Source organism: Pelodiscus sinensis, chromosome 4 (assembly GCF_052426305.1).
Source record: "Pelodiscus sinensis isolate ZL-2025 chromosome 4, ASM5242630v1, whole genome shotgun sequence".
In the NCBI taxonomy this organism is placed as follows: domain Eukaryota; kingdom Metazoa; phylum Chordata; order Testudines; family Trionychidae; genus Pelodiscus; species Pelodiscus sinensis.
This window is the reverse complement of record NC_143055.1, coordinates 50,350,930-50,370,246: the sequence shown is the minus strand read 5'-3', so window position 1 is coordinate 50,370,246 and position 19,317 is coordinate 50,350,930. Positions and strand designations below refer to the sequence as shown.

The window sequence follows — 19,317 nt, the reverse complement described above, 5'->3', positions numbered from 1 at the left end:
ATTAGCAACCTGATTGGGCCTGGGAGCTAGAGCAAGTCTGGTGGCCTGAGGACCATCAAGACCATGAAGATCTGTATGGGGGGGACCAACAATGCTGTTTTCCTTAATGGTCCTGGGAGTGGTGCCATAGTCTCAGAGATACAGGGGTCTTGTACCAGTGGCCATGCTGGGATCCACATACCTTGACTGGTCTACCTAATAGTTTCCATGACTGTTGCCCTCCGAGTCCTGCTTTTGGCACTCAGATACAGAAGGTCTAATGGGTGTTTTTTAAGCCAGTATCCTAATGTGAGGAAGAGTGCTGGTGGTATGATCCCTTAGACAGGGAATGGGCCTGCTGGGAAGATGATCAAAAAGAGCCCAATACGGTCTTGCCCTGGGATCTTGACACTGCTGGTGTCGGTGCCACTGGCACCGATAAGGACAATATATCCTGCACCACCCACAAGGCCTCCAGGGTCAATGGTACCTCTAGGTGCCAGAGGCATTCATTGCTTCCCAGCATAATTGGCCTGAGATGGGAAGGACTGAACTGTTCTACTTGAGCTGGAGCCCAACTCTCAGACACAGGTGACAAGCCACTCAACACGAGTCTTAGCTCTCTTCCAACTTCTCCTTTCCCTTACAGGATATCAGAGATCATTCCCTTGCTGATGCCTTCAGTTTCTTGTCCGGATCAGGGAATGGTGCTGGCTTTAAGATTGGGATGCTGCACACTGACACCATGGTTCTCAAGGCAAACTCTGACTTCTGCACTGGTGCCAGAGCTAGCACAGACTCCAGTAGGAGAGCCTAAGGTCACTAATGGTGCATCTACATAGCAGGGCTTTACTCGAAATAAGTTACGCAAATTGAGCTATGACAACAACATAGCTTATTTTGAAATAGGGAGTATCTACACAGCACTTATTTTGAAATAGAGCACTCTTCCTTCTAATTCCCTTACTCCTTGTACAATGAGGGTTACAGGAGTAGGAGTAAGAAATCCTCCAGCTTGACAGTATTTCAACATTATTTCGAAATAACTGCCTGCTGTGTAGATGTGGAGTAAGTAATTTCGAAATAACACTAGTTATTTCAAAATAATGTTGCTGCATAGACGTACCCTAATAGGCATAGGATTAAGGATGTTAAGAAGCGGGTTACTGACTAATCATATCAACTACATGATTAGTCAATAAGGGAAGGCTGCTTGAGCAGCCTCTGCCCGCAATGAGCCTAGGGCCTACCGCGGGCAGAGGGTCTGATAGAGGCAGCAGCGTGGGGGAGAGGGGCAGGTGGCACTGCCGAGATGGTGCTAGAGGGAACCAGCTTTTAAGCTGACTCCCCTCAGCACCAGCTCCCGTTCTCCCTCCTTTGCTGCCTCTGATACAGAGCCAATAATAAGGGGGAAGGGAGTGGAGAACTGAATAGATGACTAGTCAACTCAGCTACCCAATAAGCTCAACTTATCAGGATGCTTGCACTCTTCAAAAAGGCTTGAAGCCTCGGATTGAGGCATTCTGCATCCCTAAGGCTAAATCCTGTCTCGGACAACTACAGACTATTACAAAAAGAGAGTTATATCACTTTGTGCAGTAACGTCTGTTCTTCGAGATGTGTCCCCCCCAATGGGTGCTCCACTCAAGGTGTCAAGCTCGTCCTGATGCCACAATCCGGAGAATCTTCATTAGCAGTAGCCCCGCCAGACCGTACATGCGTGCCTGCTGTCTCACACAGTTTGCGCCTTTCTGCTGAGCACGGTCTGGCCCCATCAGTTCCTCCCATCCGGAAGCATCTGAAAAAGAGAAAACAGTAGCTCCGAAGCAGGGAGAAGGGAGGGACATGGAGCACCCATGGACACACATCTCGAAGAACAGACGTTACTGCACAAAGTGAGTAACTCTCTCCTTCATCGAGTAGTGTCCCCGGGGGCGCTCCGTTCAAGGTGAGTACATAGCAGTGGTCCAATGCTATACGTGTGCTTCGGACTTATGTTCTCGGCGCCGTGGACAGAACTGCTTGGGACATTGCAGAATCGCTCTTCAATATTTTCATGAAGGCATAATGTCTGGCAAAGGTAAGAGCAGATGACCAGGTTGTTGCACAGCATATGTCCTGTAATGATACACTCTTAAGATAAGCTGTTGATGTGGCCATGCCTCTGGTGGAGTGGGCATAAGGTTGCTTTGGTAAAGATTTATTACGAAAGGCGTAACATCAGGTGATGCAAGAAACTATCAAGTTAGAAAAGCGTTCTGCGGAGAGTTGCTGGCCTTTTGAACACTCGGCTGTAGATAGGAAAAGGCGCTGAGACTTCCTGAAACCACGTGTTCTCTCAAGGTAAAAGACTAGCGCTCTTCTGATGTCCAGCGTATGTAACCATGATTCTTCCACTGCGTAATGCGGTTTTGGATAGAATGTCAGCAGACTTATGGGATCATTTATATGAAAAAAGGAATACACCTTCAGTAGAAAGGGAGGATGACACGAAGCACTACTCCATGCTCAGTGAACAATGTGTATGGTGGATCGGTGGAGAGAGCCGCTAATTCGCTCACTCGCCACGCCGAAGTTATGGCAAGCAGGAACACCACCTTTATCGTGAGCATTTGGAGGTCGCACATCACAAGAGGTTCGAAGGGGGGGATGAGTCAGGGTGTCCAAGACTAGAGCCAGGTCTCACAGCTCTGGTGGAATTCTGTGAGCAGGATACAGATTCTTGAGCCCTTTTAAGAATCTTTTGGTTAGTGAGTGTGCGAACACCGAATGGTCGTCGATGGGAGGACAGAAGGCCAAGATTGCCACCAGGTGAACCCTGAGGGAAGAAATCGACAAGCCTGTTGTCTTTAGGTGCAGGATGTAATCGAGTACTTGCTGGATAGGTAAGGAAAGAGGATCAAAAGCTCTTGCTGAGCACCAGGACTGGAACTGGTACCATTTATGGAGGTAAGTCTTGCAAGTAGCGTGGCATCTGCTGTTTATAAGCACATGCTTCATAGCCTGAGAACAGCTCATTTCCAGCCCTTGGAGCCAACTAGGAACCACGCCGTGAGATGCAAGCGATCGACGTGAGGGTGAATCATAGTACTGTGTTGCTGAGATAGTAAGTTGTACAGCTTTGGTAGTCACTGTGGCTATGCCACCGACATTCGCAACAATTGCGTTAGCCACGTCTGTCAGGGCCAAAAGGGTGCTATCAAAATCACTGTTGCGCCATCCAATGCTATTTTCTCTAGTACCTTCAGAATGAGTGGGAGGGGGGGAAAGGCACAGAGCAAGTGGTGATGACTCTAGTCGAGCAGGAAGGCATCCCCTAAGGAAGCTGCACCAATGCCCGCTCATAAGCAATAATGATGGCACTTTCTGTTGTGGTGAGTGGCAAAGAGGTCTATACTGGGGAACCCCCAGCGTTGTAAAAGATTGCGGAGAACTTCGTTGTGCAACTCCCATTCATGCTGAGGAAGGAATTGTCTGCTGAGGGTATCAGCGAAGACGTTGTCCTTGCCTGGAAGGTATGATGCACTAAGGGTGATACTGTGCTGAATGGCCCAATTCCATAATCGTATGGCCTCCACGCAGAGGGGGCGTGAGTGTTCACCGCCTTGCCAATTAATATAATAAACCGTGCTTATGTTGTTGGTGAGGATCTGGACTGTAAAACCTCAGATCATGCAAAGGAAATGCTTGCAGGTGTTGAATACTGCTCATAACTCGAGGAAGTTTATGTGCTGCAGAGATTCTTGGGGTGTCCAGAGACCCTGAGACCAATGGCCCTGTAAACGGGCACCCCACCCGAGTAAGGACGGATCTGTTGTGATCTGTACTGTGGGTTTCTGCCTGTCAAAGGGGACACCTATTAACATGTTCTTGGGACTGTCCCACCACGCTAGTGAGCCCCTAACGTCTTTTGGAATGGAGACTGTACTGTGTGCGCTATGGACAGTTGGTGTGTATATCGTGAATAGCCAATGTTGAAGGCTTCACAGATGAAGTCTTGCGTGCGGCACCACATATGTGGTGGGAGCCATGTGCCATAACAGCCGTAGGCAGGTAAGAAGATGAGATTTGGGAGAAATTGATACAGTCTGAACTAAGTCCTGGATAATGTGAAACCTCTCTATGGATAAGTATGGTCTTGTGGTCGATGAATCGAGCCTTGCACCAATGAATTCTAGGCAGTGACTCAGCATTAGGAAAGACTTCGAGATTGATTATGAGCCCTAGAGCCTTGAACACTGTCGTGGTAGTGGTGATTGCCTGCGTAGCTTCGTCCAGGGTGAAAGCCTTCAATAGACAATCGTCTAAATACGGAAAGATCATGATATGGAGACGTCGAAGGTAGGCAGCCACTACCGCCAGAGTGTTGGAAAAAACTCCTGGCGCTGCTGAAAGTCCAAAAGGTAACATTCTGTATTGGTAGTGGTCCATGCCCTCTACGAACTGGAGAAATCGCCTGTGGGCCGGGTGTATTGTTACATGAAAATGGGCATCCTGTAAATCAAGGGACGTGAACCAATCCCCTTTGTCGAGAGCTAGGATGATAGAGGCTAACGTGACCATCTTGAATTTTTGTTTTCACAGGTGACGGTTGAGCTGGTGTAGGTCCAAAATAGGTCTCCAGCCCCCTGACTTCTTCTGAGTGAGGAAGTACCGGGAATAAAAACCCTTCCCACGAAACTGAGCTGGTACCCTCTCCACTGCTCCTATGGTAAGTAGGTGGGAGAACTTTTGCTGTAGAAGAGGCTCGTGAGAGGGGTCTGTGAAAAGGGATGGGGAAGGTGGGTGGGAGGAGGGATTGAGTTGAAAGGGATGACGTATCCTGAAGTGACTATGCCCTGGACCCAACAGTCAGTGGTTATGAAAGACCAACGCTGTTGATAAGGTCTCAACCCGTGATGAAATAATTTTTGTACCTCATGCAGAGCCTCTGTCAAAGGCGTGGTGCACAGTCCCTTGATCAACACGTCTAACTTGCTGCCAACCCTGCTGGCACCGTTTTTGCAGGCATTGTCTTGGCCATAGTATGGCCTAACACAGGGTGCAGCATAAGAGAAAGGCCTCTGTTTGTTTTAGGGCATATATCTTTTACATCTATGCGGAGGCATGTACATCCTCAAAGTGGTGCAGGAGTCTTTGCCTGAATGGAATACCTGATCTGTATTTTGAGCAAAGAGCAATTGGCGATCAAAAGATAAGTCTTCAACCTTGGCTTGTAGGTTTTTCAGGACGGCCGCCAGATGCAACCAAGATGCACAACGCATAACCACGGCTGTAGCTGTGGTTCATGCCGCCGCGTTGGCTATGTCAAGGGCGATCTGCAGTGCTCTTTGGGCCACTGTGTAGCCTTCCTGGATTACTGCCTTCAGAATTTGTCATTTGGAGTCCAGTAAGGGCTCCAAAAGAGGGACTAACTTTGAAAAGTTGTCAAAATCGTGATTTGTGAAAAGAGCCATGTAATTGGACATTCTTAAGGTTGAGGTGGCAGAATAATATACTTTTCTGCCTAAGATGTCCAGATGCTTAGCCTCGTCGTTAGCGGTGGTTTTGACCTCTGTTGTGCAGCATCCATGACGAGGGAATTGGGCTGGGGGTGTGTAAACAAAAATTCCATACCTTTCTGGGATACAAAATACTTCTTATCCGATCATCTGTTGGTTGGTAAAGTGGGTGCTGGAGTCTGCCAGATGTCATTGGCAATCTCCAATATGGCCTTGTCAAAAGGGAGCACTAAGCTTTGATTTTTGCAAGTTTTTTAGCAAACAATGTTGTTTTTGCTGCACATCTGTAGCTTGGACCTCCTGAGATTGGGCAGCTCTCTTAAAGAGCCCCTGAAATTGTTTATGGTCCTTTGTTGGAGAAGATTCCCCTGGGAAAACTGTGTTGTCAGGTGGTGATGATGACTGTCCGGTAGGGGAATCCAAGTGCTGTTGCTCCTGATGCAGAGTGTGGTTGTCACTCTGCTCCTCATGACTAGAGACTGAGATTGTGTCCTCCGTAGGAGTTGGCAGAGCTGCACAAAGAGCGGATCTTGAGGTGGTGAAGCCAGGGGCCTGCAACGCAGAGATCGTGATCGCGGGTATCATCTACTGAGCGAGCTTGGGCGGTCGTGATAATAACAGTCATAGCATCACCCATGATGGTATGAGCCCGGTGAACATCATGGAGAACACCTCCTTGTTGCCCCATAGTGGAGTGAGTAACCCAAGGGTCTTGAGGATCTTGGTGACATAGACCCCAAAGTGTAATGAGATGGGGAGTGGGAATAGTGAACTCGGTAATACCGTTGTGGAGGGGAGTCACGAGGTGAACTGTAAAAGTACTTTTCTGGTGGAGATATAATGTGAAGCGCACTGATGACTGCCAGAACAGGATGAGGCAGATGAAAGAGGTCTAGGAGGAAAAAATAGCCCAGTCCAGAGTAAGGGATGGCGTCCAAATGTGTCCTGACTTCCGCCATGCCTTAGTAGGCACCAAGGAGATGCATGGGGAAGACAGTGCCGTGTGCAGCAGACTGGCCAGCGCGGAAGCAGCATCATTGAAGTGGCTGCTGTTCTTTATGTACACTGGTGCCGCAGGCGCTATCAGCTGTATCGGCACCAGGAGAAGCAATGGCAGCGATGAGGGCTGTGTGGCGCTTGACTCTGCCTGCACCGCCGGTGCCACCGTGGATAGCGGGGCTGATGTTGCCATCACCACAAAGGTGCCGGTACCAGGTCCTTTGATAGGGCAGGGCGTGGAGCTGAAGTGCTACGGCCCTTGCCCATCTTTTCGGTGGGGTGCCTTGGCAGAATGCCTGAGGTGCCCGGTCTAACACCCACACTCACTCGTCCGGTGGGTTTTGAAGTCCTGCGGTTAGGCTCATTGGAGATCGGGTGAGCTTCATGCGTCCCTGAGATGCCTGAGGACGGCTCGTCCGCACCGGGCATTTGGATTTATTAAACAAAAGCATCCTCAGCCTCATTTCCCTATCGCACACACGCGGTCAGTTTAGTGCAATGTGCGCACTTTTGCGGAATGTACCCGTCTCCTGGATGGGCATAGCAACTCGGCACTGCGAACAATTTTTGAAGCCGGGTGACCCCAGCATAATGATCTTGCTTATTTAACTGTCTTAATCTTTTCTTCTTATTCTTTTTTTTTTTTGGGGGGGGGGGGGGCGGCGCTACTCAAACCAAATGTATAACTAGGACAGAAAGTTTTTAGTTTTTTTTTTTAAACTGTAGTATATACTATAATGGAGTAACAAAAAATAACAACAACTAACGAACAAGGAACTAACTATGATTCTATAACTAATTTCCTGTTTTCCTCAGATCAGAGGGGGAGCGCGTACTAACTCAGTCTGCAGCCACAGACGGTTGGAAAGGAACTGATGGGGCCGGACCATGCTCAGCAGAAAGGCGTGAACAGCACGAGACAGCAGGTGCGCATGCACGGTCCGGCAGGGCTACTGCTAATGAAGATTCTCCGGATTGCGGCATCGGGACAAGCCCGACACTTTGAGTGGTGCACCCATAGGGACACTACTCAACGAAGAACTATAACAATAAGGTAGAACTATATACAACAAAGGTACTACGTTTACAAGAATGAATGGCAAATAAGACTAGCTGATGCTATAGCAATTCTATTACACCTCTCTGGCAGCAAGAAGGAAGTGAAGGTTTGGGGAGCTTGCGGAACTCTTTATGCTATACCATCCCAAAGGTCACCAGAGCCATTCCTCTACAGATAGTGCTCAGGGAAAAAATTCTGGCACTGGTGCACATGACAAGTAAACACACCTAACGTGGAAGGGACATATGCAATCACTCAAAGAAGAAACTTGTTTTCCACATTTGCCTAACAAAATCCAAATCAACTGACCTTCAAATAATCATGTAAAAGCCATCTATTATCAAAATTTCATCTGAGAGAATTGGCTAATGAAATATATACTGTATCCAAGGCAAATATATTCATTATGAAAACAGCTTATTTTCTGAATATTGGATATCCCCAATGAAAAGTGAGAGTACATTTTAGCAATTTAATAAATAAAAAGTCATGTATACTAAAACCAACTACACCTAAAAAAATTAAAATGGACATGTGGAAAATAGCTTAATACATTATAAATGAATAGATAACCTTGAGTGCCTTTACTAAATGTGATCAAGAACGAAGATCCTCATTTTCTTCTGCATTACAGCTATTCTGACAGACAGAAATACAGAGAAGCCACTTATACAGACTGTTAAGTTGGCATTTAAAACTTGTATTGTATGTGACACACTATGTCAGCAGTGATGGCAACTGGAGCCCTTTGGAATCACTGGGCCCCAGGGCAGCTGTTCCCTTTGCTTCTTCCCTCCCCGTCGGCAGCCCTTTTTTCAGTTTTTCAGTGAGTTTGCATGAAGTTTGCAAGAAGTAAATCATCTGCTCAGGTTTACAAAATCTAGTAAATATTTGTTTTCCATTATTGAAGTGTTGAATTAATTAATAAACTTGCATTGCTCATCTTGAGAAGAACAATACTATTCCTGAGATGCAGTACTAGGAGCTGGGGGAATTTGGCTGGTGTCTTTGTGTGATTCATGAATGGCTTGGAGCTTTTGTGCAATCTAGCTGGGCTCTTCACATGGTTGGGCTAGGTGATAACAGTGCCTGGAAGTGTTTGCTACTTGTCACTAGCAAAGCATTGACACACACAACCCAGGCTGGCGAGGTATGGGGGCACACCTCTCAGTCTCAGGCTGCACCCTGAGGATCTTGTCATATTGTATTTTGACAACTGTAAAGTTTTTTTTTTATAAATGAATTTGAGAGGCTTGAAAAATCATGTTCTAGATTTGCATGTTTTAAGGAGTCAATACAGTACTAGTCTCTGAAATAAAGAGTGATGCTCCAAAGTCAGAGTTTCAAACTTGCTGCCTGCACCTGGAACCAGCTATATGTTCAGAGGGCGACAGGGAGACGAAGCACCACATGTTCCTCTCTAGTTAACTTATCCAACTGACCTAAAGAGCCCATTGATAAATTTGAAGAGGGGGCCATTTCCAGCTTGTCTTCATTGGAGAGAGATTCACCACAATGGATAATGTTAAAGAGAAGAAAAGAAGAGGGGCGGCGGGAATCTAGATAATATTTATTTAACTTATAAAAGGCAGTTTAAAAATAAATGCTTGCATACAGGTATTAATCAGATCACATCTGTCTTCTATTACAGAAGACAATTTGACCAACATCTGTGATGAGTTACCTGAAATAAAATCCTGCCCATTCACAACTAAATGTCCCTCTGACTTTCCATCCCCCACCCCCATTTGCTGCTTGGTCCTCACAACCACCTATACTTACCATTACTGCTTTTATATTGCCCGTCAGACAGGGAAATATTCATTGCAAGAATGATCACCCCATGTGAGCTTTTTTTTGGGTAGTCAATCTCAGTGTGATATTACTATAAACACCAAAGGGCAATCACAGTCTTCTAACGTAGAAGATGCTGTGTGGGTTCTGCCACTATCTACAGCAGCAATAAAACAGAGCTGGAAACAGCTTACCCTTTATAATCAAATAATTCTCAAAGTGAAATAAAGACTTCAATTGGGAGTACAACAAAAGATCAAACTATCGTGGGTGGGTGTTTTTAGTTTTGTTTGTTGTTATAGATAGCTTAGACTGTAAGGTAGGTGCTGCATGCCCCCTGCAGGGTGAGATCTGGGGGAGGGAGGGAAAGGCAGTATTAGGGGAAGAGGAAGACTTCATGTGCTCCCCCACTCCCAGGCCAATCAGATGGGGGAGCACGGGAAGTGTCCTGATCCTGTCACTTTCTCCCAAGGACATTCTGGGATGGTCCAGGGCCACTTCAAAAATTTGTGAAGTGGCCCCCCTTCTAAAATTATTGCCAACTCTTGCTCTAGTGGTTAGCCCACAACACATGACAACCTACTATTTTTGTCATTTACTCTTAGCTCAAGTGGAAGATGCTGTGCATCTCAAGTTTTTAATCCTGAAGATAAATCATTTGGGTATCAGTATGATTATACAGGATGGAATTGGTGGTTTTTCAGGTCACTTTTTTAAAAAGCTAGGAAATATAAAACCACAAACAAAAATGTCTGAAAAATGTCATTTGCAAACTCAAGCACTCCATAATTAGGAATGACAGAATTAAGGCTATCCATATAACATTAACAAGATTTAAATTCATTATTTGCAGGAGATAAAAGTATATTTTTAATTTAGTATATTAATTTAATTAAATATAGTTATTTTAAAATAATTTACTTTAAATTTAAACTTCAAATTGACAACTTATGTTGAGGCCTAACCTTATGATAATCACTTCAATAAGCATCAGAGTCTGCTGAAGGCTAGATCAGCTTTTGACAGCAGGTTTATCATGTTAAAAAAAAACTAATTTCATTTTATTTAATTAATTCAGTTAAATTACTCATTCATTCAAAGTTATTAAACCAATTCAAAGTTTAAAAAGTAAGAGAGCTTGTTTTCCTCTTCCAATCTGTGATTAAACATTAAGTCTGAGAATGTGAGATTTACTACAGAGTGGACTACCATGATCTGGTGCCCTTGGGCCCTGATCGGTCCCAAACCAGGGAGCTTGCTAATCAGGGGAGGTGCATACTCCCCGATGGCTGCCCTACTTCTATGCTCCTCTCCTTGGGGACCCCAAAGCTGGGGCTCCCACCCCGCTGCCCGCTCGCTGCCACCAGAGTTCCCTGGGGTTCTGACTGGCCTAGTCACTGGGGATTGCCTGGGGTTCCCCTGCCAAGCTGCCTGGCCATTGACAGTCCCACTCAGACACTACTGGCCCCGCTGCGGTTGCGGGTTCTCTAGGGTTCCCTGGCTAAGGATCCCCTGCTACAGCCTAGACCCACTATCGCTGGGGATTCCCTGATGGGGTTACCCAAACAGCTTGGTTTGGGGCTACCCGGCCGCTGCCACTGGGAGTTCCCCAGTGTTACTGGCTCCACTGCTGTCAGGGTTAGTCCTGCTCCTGGCAAGGGGTCCCCCAGCTGCCACCTGGCCCCACTGATGCCAGGGGTTCCCTAGTTGGGGTGGGGGCTCCCAGTTCACTGCCTGGCCCCAATGACGCTGGGAGTTTCCCCAGCCGCTGCTGGTCCAGCCAGAGCTCCCCAGCCCTGCATTATTCTGGCTGGCTCCCACCCCAGGCCTCTGGGACAATTTGGTCCAGCAACATTCATGGCCCAGCCGGACTACAGATGGTGCTGGACTAGATAGTCCTGGATTTGGGAAGTTCAACTGTAGTTCTAAAACCTTGAGGGACATGGGGCTGAAGAAACAAACTCTTAATTGTAGACAATAGTTCCTTTGTTTTATTAAAATCATTTAGCTATAAAAGCAAAATATTGTGATACATTTGATAATTTTTTTTGTTTCAGCACTTGCAGTAGTTTTATTTAATAAAGAATGTGCTTTTATTCTTTTTAATTGAATTTAAATTACCATCCAAACAGACTGACACAAATCACAAGTAAAAAATTAATCCTCATCTTATAAATAAGAAATGCATTATTCACAATTATTTAATGTGTAAAGAACTTAATAAATGTAAAGTAAGTTATATAAATGGCGTAAGTAAATGCGTAGCACTACAGTGTATACTACTTGTTAGCAAAAAGAATACCAAACTTAGTATTAAAGCTGTACTGAGTTTCAAGTCAACATGTTTCAATAGTTGCGAGACAATAAAAATCAACTTTTCTTTAGGAAAAGAATGAAAGTAAAAATGCAAAACAATTAAAACACATGACTCCTGCTTGCTGATTTAAAACATGGTTACAATCATCCACTTTCCTTTTTTTTTTAAAATAGTAAAATAAAAAAAATTCTCTAGAAAGTGAATGCATGCGCACGCACGCACACACACACACAGAGAATGTTGGAATGAAGAGGTTTCTCACCTTGCTGTAACTGATGTTCTTCGAGATGAGCGTCCCTGGGGATGCTCCACAGTAAGCGTAGGTGCATCCCAGCGTTGCAGAACAGATTCTTGATAGCAATGCATGGGGGGTTATGCATGCATGGCGCGCTGGTCCTCCAGCACCATCCAGCATGCGCAGCCACCCTCCTTTCAGGTACTTCTCTGTCCGAAACCCACCACAGGAGAAAGCCTTTTTTTTTTGCCCCCCCCCCCCCCCCGAAGTAGAGGGGAGAAAGGGAGGATAGTGGAGCACCCCCAGGGACACTCATCTTGAAAAGCGTCAGTTACAACAAGGTAACCTCCTCTTCGAGAGAGACAGACAGCTCCTTGGGGGTGCTCCACAGTAGGTAACTGCAAAGCAATTTGTGTTATGGAGGTAGGGACGTTGGATCTGGCAGGTAAGCTGTCTGCAGTACAGCCTTTGCTACTCTTGTGTAATGGAGAGGCCAGGAGGAAAGTGCATTGTGCTTAACAAATGTTTGTTCTGATGCCCATGTAGCAACAGAACATGTCAACGATGGGAACCTTCCTCAGATAAGTGACTGAGGTGGCGACTGCTCTAGTAGTGCGTGCCCAGATTGAGGTAGGTGGTGGTAGATGATTGAGCAAGTAGCACATGGTGATGCTGTCAGAATTCCAATGAGATATCCTCCCAAAGATTATGTGGCTCCCCTTCTTGCATTCTGCAATGGAGACGAAGAGTCATGGAGACAATCTGAAGGATTTTGTTCTGTGGGTGTAAAAGGAGAGTGCCCTTCAGACATGGAGGGTATGCATCTGTGCCTTGCAGGTGCTGGCGTGAGGCTTTGGGAAGAATGTAGGTAAGTATCATTTGGTTGAGGTGAAAGAGGGACCACACCTTTGGTAAAAACTTGGGGTACATCTGTAAAGAGACTTTGTCCTTAAGAAGGATGGTGAACAGTAAGTCCTCCATTAGGGTGTCCCTGTAACTTACTTTATTGCGACTAGAAATGCCGTTTTTTGGGTTAGCTGAAGAAGGGGACCACAGGGTTGCAAGACATCATGTGACCCAAAAGTTGTAGACAGTCGTGAACTGTGACAAGTGGCATTACACAGAGCGAATGAGCTAACTGGATGAACCTGAGGACCCTGTTGGGAGGTAGGGAGGCAACGGCTGTGGTGGAGTCGAGACGGGCTCCGATAAATTGGATGGACTGAGTGTGTGTGGGCACTGATTTGCTCTTGTTTATCATAAGTCCTAATGATTGGAAACACAATTGTACCAGATGGGTACAGTGGTAGGAATCGTGCCTGGTTCTTGCCTTGATGAGGCAATTGTTGAGATATGGATAAACGGGGACACCATGTTTCCTGAGATGGGCTGTGACCTCTGCTAACACCTGGAAGAAAACCCTTGGTGCTGTGGAGAGTCTGAAGGGTAGGACAATATATTGGTAATGTTGCAAACCTAGGGTAAAACCAAGAAAATGTCTATGAGCAGATTATATAGACACGTGAAAATATGCATCTTGTAGGACGAGAGATGAAAACCAGTCGCCAAGCTCCAGAGTAGGGATAACAATGGCTAGTGTTACCATTTTGAAAATTTTTGTCTAAACAAATTTGTTTAGGGCTCTCAAATCAAGAATTTGGCACCAGCCACCGTTTGTTTTCTGGATGAGGAAGTAATGGGAGTAAAAAAACAGTCCTCAAACTCCAGGGGAACGGGTTCTACGGCTCCAAATTATAGCAGGTGATCCACCTCTTGTTGCAATATAGTCTCGTGAAAGGGGTCCCTAAAGAGGGACGGGATGGGCGGGTGAGGTGGAAGAAGAGAGAGAAAGGGAAATGGTGTATCCGAAGGTAATTGTCTGTATCACCCATTTATTGGATGTGATGTTGCACCGTCAAGAAATGGCAAAAGATGGTAAGTGAAAAGTTTACTAGTATTTGGGAGCTCTGGAGGAGATAAGATTTTTTTTTAAATCTCTCAAAGGATGGCTCAAATTTGCTTATTAGGTTGGGGTGGATGGTTGGAAGTATTAGTCTGGGGCCACCGATGCTGTTGATTATCATGGCCATGTTGTAAGTATGGCAGGTGGTCTTGCCTTTGGTAATGACATGTGGGTATCTTGGCTTCTAGTACGGCTGTATCTGTATTGTCAATGCTGAGAGAGCAGAAGGTTGCCCTGGAGTCTTTCACTGAGTGGAGGACCTCATTGATTTTCAATGAGAAGAGTTTCTCTCCCTCAAATGGCAGGTCTTCCACTGATGACTGGATTTCTCGAGGGAAGGTTGACCAATTAAACCATAAGGCATGTCTCATGACAACTGCTCTGGCTGCTGTTCTCGTAGCCGTGTCAGCTGCATCTAAGGCAGCCTAAAGGCCTCTTTGTGATATTGCCTGACCCTCTGCGATGATTGCTCTAAATTGCACCTTTTTATTTTCTGATATATCACCTAAAGCTCTTCATAATTATTGAAATCATATTTACTGAGGAATGCGGCGTAGTTGGCCACTGATTTGCAGTGTGGCTGATGTGTATACTTTCTTACCAAGTATGTCAAGTCTCATTATGCTTGCCAGACAGTGCGGAGCAGTTTCGTTGTTTACTTCTTTGCTGAGCCACGTCCACTACTAGTGAGTTTGGTGGTGGATGAGTGAACAGAAATTTTGACCTCTTAGGTGGGACATAATACCTGCGGTCTGCCTTTTTACAGGTGGGAGGGACTGAGGCGGGGGTTTGCCACAGAGTTTTGGCTGGTTCAAGCATGGCTGAGTTAATTGCCAAGGCAATTTTTGAAGATGGCATCGCCTGAAGGATATTTGTGAGTTCGTGCTGTGTGTCCTGCACGGCAACGTTCAAATAGTTTGCAACTCGCTTAAGCAGATCCTGGAAAAAGGAGAAGTCCTCGATGGTTACTGAGGGCGGTGGCATGATAACCTCATCTATCACAGTTGCAGAGCTTAAGTCAAGTAATGCCTCTGGACCCGAGTTCAGAGAATAGTATTCGTCAATTTCATGTTGTGCTCGCCACACTGGAGGTGATTTGAGTTAGGGGAGAAAGTGCTTTCGCTGTATGCTTCATTTTATATGGTCTCTTCCTGTGGTGTTCAGGCCACAGCCTCCAAAATTGCCATTGGGGTGGGTAAGGCATTGGCGGTGGCATCCATGGATATGGGGTCCAAGGGGCCATGGCTGCTCCGCTGTAGTTGGGAGCATCAGAATGAAACTAGTGTCCCGATGCCTCTTTGCAGGGGATACTTGTGGTGAGAAAACCCTTGGGTTCTCATCGTCATCAACTGATAAAATGGTAGGCGATGATGTATAGTTAGACTGTGGTGAATAAGATGGTTTGTCATTACATAAAAATGGGAAGTTAAAGGTTGAGGAGACTGCAAGGTCTCTGTGATTCCGATAGGTAATGGTAGGAGTGTGAGGTGCCGAAGATGTCATTGTCATAAGAGGTGCTGGCGCCTACAGTACTGTCGAAGCAGAGCATGCAGCGTGAGGAGTTGTTACGGGCAGCGAAGGGGGGGGCGCTGAAGCTGGGGATGGTATGAAGGAACTGAAGGGAGGGTAGCTGCACATGCGCGGCCCCCAATGCACTGCTATCAAGAATCCGCACTGTGACACTGGGACACACCTACACCTACTGTGGAGCACCCTCAGGCATATATCTCAAAGAACTAGATTATCCTGTGCCTCAAAGTATACATTGATACCGAGAAAACACTGACCAACTCAGCCACTTTCTTTCTATTGCCATCTGCTACAAATTTACAGCATCCTGCAGAGAAAATAGATGCTTAAAAGTTTGCATCTTTCCAACCAGTTACAGATTTTGAAGGTACATGAAAGAAAATTATGTCTGTCCACCTGCTATTGATACACACTGAATTCTACAGATGTGCGTTTTTTGTTTTTTAAAAATCATGCAAACATTTGCACTGAAGACAAAAAAATTCATCATAGAAATTTTAATTTAGAGGACAGAAAAATAAATGACCAGGTAAAGCAGGTGCTGTTAACATGAAGTGCTAGGTATCCGGTAATGATAAAACTCACTTTGACCTTCTGCATCATCTTATTTTGATTAGTGAACAAATTCTTGCTTATATTTTACCTGAAACAATGTTGCTATAGCTATTCTAAACAATTTTTAACAAAGCTTAAGTAAAATCCCCAAAGCAGATAACCATACTCACACGGAAATGCACGAGCAGAGCGGCTGTCATAGCCAGAGGAATGTCCACTGTTGAAAGGTAAATATACAAGTCAGGTTCCTGCCCACACCTGCATGGATTTATATATATATCACCTGATTTTACTTTTCACCAGTGGTGGGCAACCTGAGACCCATCAGGGATCTGTGTGTGGCACATGAGATATTTTGTTTACCATTACCTATCAGCAGTGTTGCCAGATTTCACTGATTTCCATCGACGTATGCCTTTTTTCCTACCAGTATTACTAAAATGACACACATGTAAAGCAAAGGCACATGAAGTGAGATGCATATTGATTACACACAACTTTGACTGCCATGTGCTCCCCATGCATCCAATCAAAGCACTGCGATGATTCAATCAACACACCCCACAAATTCTATGTACGTAAATGCAGTTAGCAAAAATATCCTAATCTGGGAGACTGTCTTGTTTACAACAACCTTGCTGCCCACAGAGATGAATGAGGCCACTCATAAAATTGCCCACTTACTAGCCTAGGTTGCCCATCACTCTTCACAATTCTTAGAAGTTTGTGACTAAAACAGTGTTTTTAAAAGGATATATTTAAATAACATGCCTGCCATCATAACCATTCCTACTATAAAAAGCAATCTAATGATTAACTGAATTGAATACATACAGACATCTAATACTAATATATACATATTTTTATTTTAATACTAATGTAGACAGAAGAATTTGTATTCTTCGTTAACATTCTTAAATTTTTAAACATTTATTCCCAAAACTGTCTTAATATATTTCATAGTACATTTAAACTATTCTGTTTTGTTCTCACTGGATTTTCTATTTCAATATATTACTTATATCTGAGAAACAGTTGCAAATATTGGCAGAGAAAACATACTCCATGCCCAGTTGCTTCGCAAGAAGCAAATTTGTGAATGAAAGCTTCCTCATATCCTTTCTTTAAATAACTAGGTATAGAAGTGAATCCAATTTTTTCAAACACATATGTATATAAAACAGGTGTGCTTCAAATAGATTATTCTATAAATATTCTTCTAAATCAACTTCATATTTTCTAGAGCTACTTCTTTCAATGGTAGCCAACTTAAATAGGTAAAATATAGAGGTTGAAAAGGATGATATGCACACAGGGCTTAAATTCAATTTTCTATAACCTTTGATAAATTTTATCACTTCCTAGATAGCTTGAATTAATCTTCTATACTTTATTTAACACATTTACTTGAGTGCTACTTTTGTTCTTGAAGACAGCCTCACAGTATAAAAGGGCTTTTGGATCAGTATGGTTTTAAAAATAGAATAATGAAAGCCTTATGGAATGTTTCAACATGTCAGAACTAGAGATGCAAGTTTTAATATAAACTAGATAAAGAAGTTTACAAAGTTATACTATACTGAGAAACCTATTGAAATTATTCTCATAATTAATAAAAAAGAGCCATAAAACATAATGACCCAAAGAAACAAAGCCAAGCGTATACTTCAGTTTTCTGTATTGGCTATGACTTCTTTACTGGAAAAATCTTAAGAAAAGGAATTGGTATCTATTTTATTTCCTTCAGCAAGTTTTAATATTCTGCTCAGTGGGAATGTAAATCTTTTCATGGTACATGAGCTATGTTAAAAAAAAAATCTTTCAGCTTTTTCACTGAGAAGCATTATCACCTGCATATTGTGGTGCAAGGATTTGAAATCTGGGAAAGAGGCTACCCTGATGTCAAAAATGTACCTTTTACCTTCTCTGAAATTCCACTCAAATTTGGCCAAAATATAAATCAATGAAAATCTGTTTGCACGTGTCAAGAAGGCTTGTTAGAGGCTGAGAGTGGAAAATAGGCTACTGATGCTACCAGTTATCCCATAAATTCAAATGGAAAATGTCTGCATTATGAATCTAAAGATTCTGATAGTGCTGCTGACTGTGAAGATTAAATTGGTTCTGTATAATAGAATTTGTGGAAGTTTTACACCTTTTTTAAGAAAAATTTAGGATACTACATATAAAGACAACCATATTACTAGAATGTTAAGGTTACAAGTCATTCACTAAAAGGCAGGAAACACCAGAAATAAGGTTGTCTGTGCAACTTTAATTTGGCCCCATGAGCATATACATTATCAAATCAATAGGAGTTAGGTGCCTATGCACTTTTGAGAATCCCACCAAGTTCATCCCTGCATCTAGATAGCTTTAACTATCTGGCCCATAGTCTTTAATAACAATTATGTACTATTTTTTAATATTCCTTTGCCCTAGCTGCTGTACATTTTTCAACCCTACAAGCACCTGACCTATCTTAAGTGTAGACCAGGTTTGAAGTAGTGTATGTTCTGATTTAGGATGTTGCATGCAGGGTCTGATATTTTGAAAACCAGGAAGGTGTGTAGTAAATAAGGCTGGGAATTGGAGGAAAGGAAGAAATGATCTTCTGGTTTGGACAGTGGACAGGCCTCCCCAGACACCCTGATTCTATTCCTTTCTCTCCCACAAAGTTCCTGTGTGACAAAGGAAAGCAATTTAAACCAACTTTTTAGAAGTGGCCATTGTGAATGTTTTATTATCTAGGGACCCATCCTGAGACATCTGGGACCTGATTTCCAGAAGTGATAAATACAACTGCAACTAGAGTCGAATGGGGCCTGAGCTTTGAACAGTAATTGCTATAAAAATGTGAAGTATTTACAGAAATCAGACCCTAGGCATCTCAATTTAGGCTCCCAATACTCGTGGACATAATCTCTGTGTATCAGATCTTCATCTATAAACATGGGAATAATTTTGCATCTTACCTTATAAGGATGTTATGAACATTTCTGATTCTACACGGTTGAGTGTCAACAGTTGCACAGAAAACCTAATTTCTAGCATTTCCTAGTCTCTGAATGCTTGACTTGGCAACTTTAACTTTTTGGCATGTAACATGGATGCTGTTCCAGAGAAACGTGCTAATATTATGTTAGATAATCAACTGGATAACCTGAGAATCTCTGAATAATCAGCCCTAGGGATGTAAACGACTAGTCGGGTAGTCTAATCACTATTCAACTAGTCTCTTCTCTCCCCACTCCTTGGAAGGGGGGAAAAGAAGGAGCCAATACTGCGGGGAGCCAGCTTAAAAGCTTATTCCCCACAGCACCATCTCCGCGGGAGGACAGAGGAGACAGATCTGGGACCAGATGCTGTGGCTCTGCCTTTTTA

General features: G+C 44.1%; 1 protein-coding gene across 15 annotated transcripts in view; it reads right to left on the bottom strand.

Annotated features, from left to right (window-relative positions):
- FIP1L1 (factor interacting with PAPOLA and CPSF1) overlaps positions 1 to 19,317 on the bottom strand; it is a 101,842-nt gene that overhangs the window by 24,005 nt on the left and 58,520 nt on the right. For all 15 annotated transcript variants that reach the window (XM_075930419.2, XM_075930424.2, XM_075930418.2 and 12 more), the window contains one exon: positions 16,104 to 16,150. In XM_075930419.2, the coding sequence (XP_075786534.1) occupies positions 16,104 to 16,150 (47 nt within the window). The remainder of the gene's footprint in view (positions 1 to 16,103; positions 16,151 to 19,317) is intronic.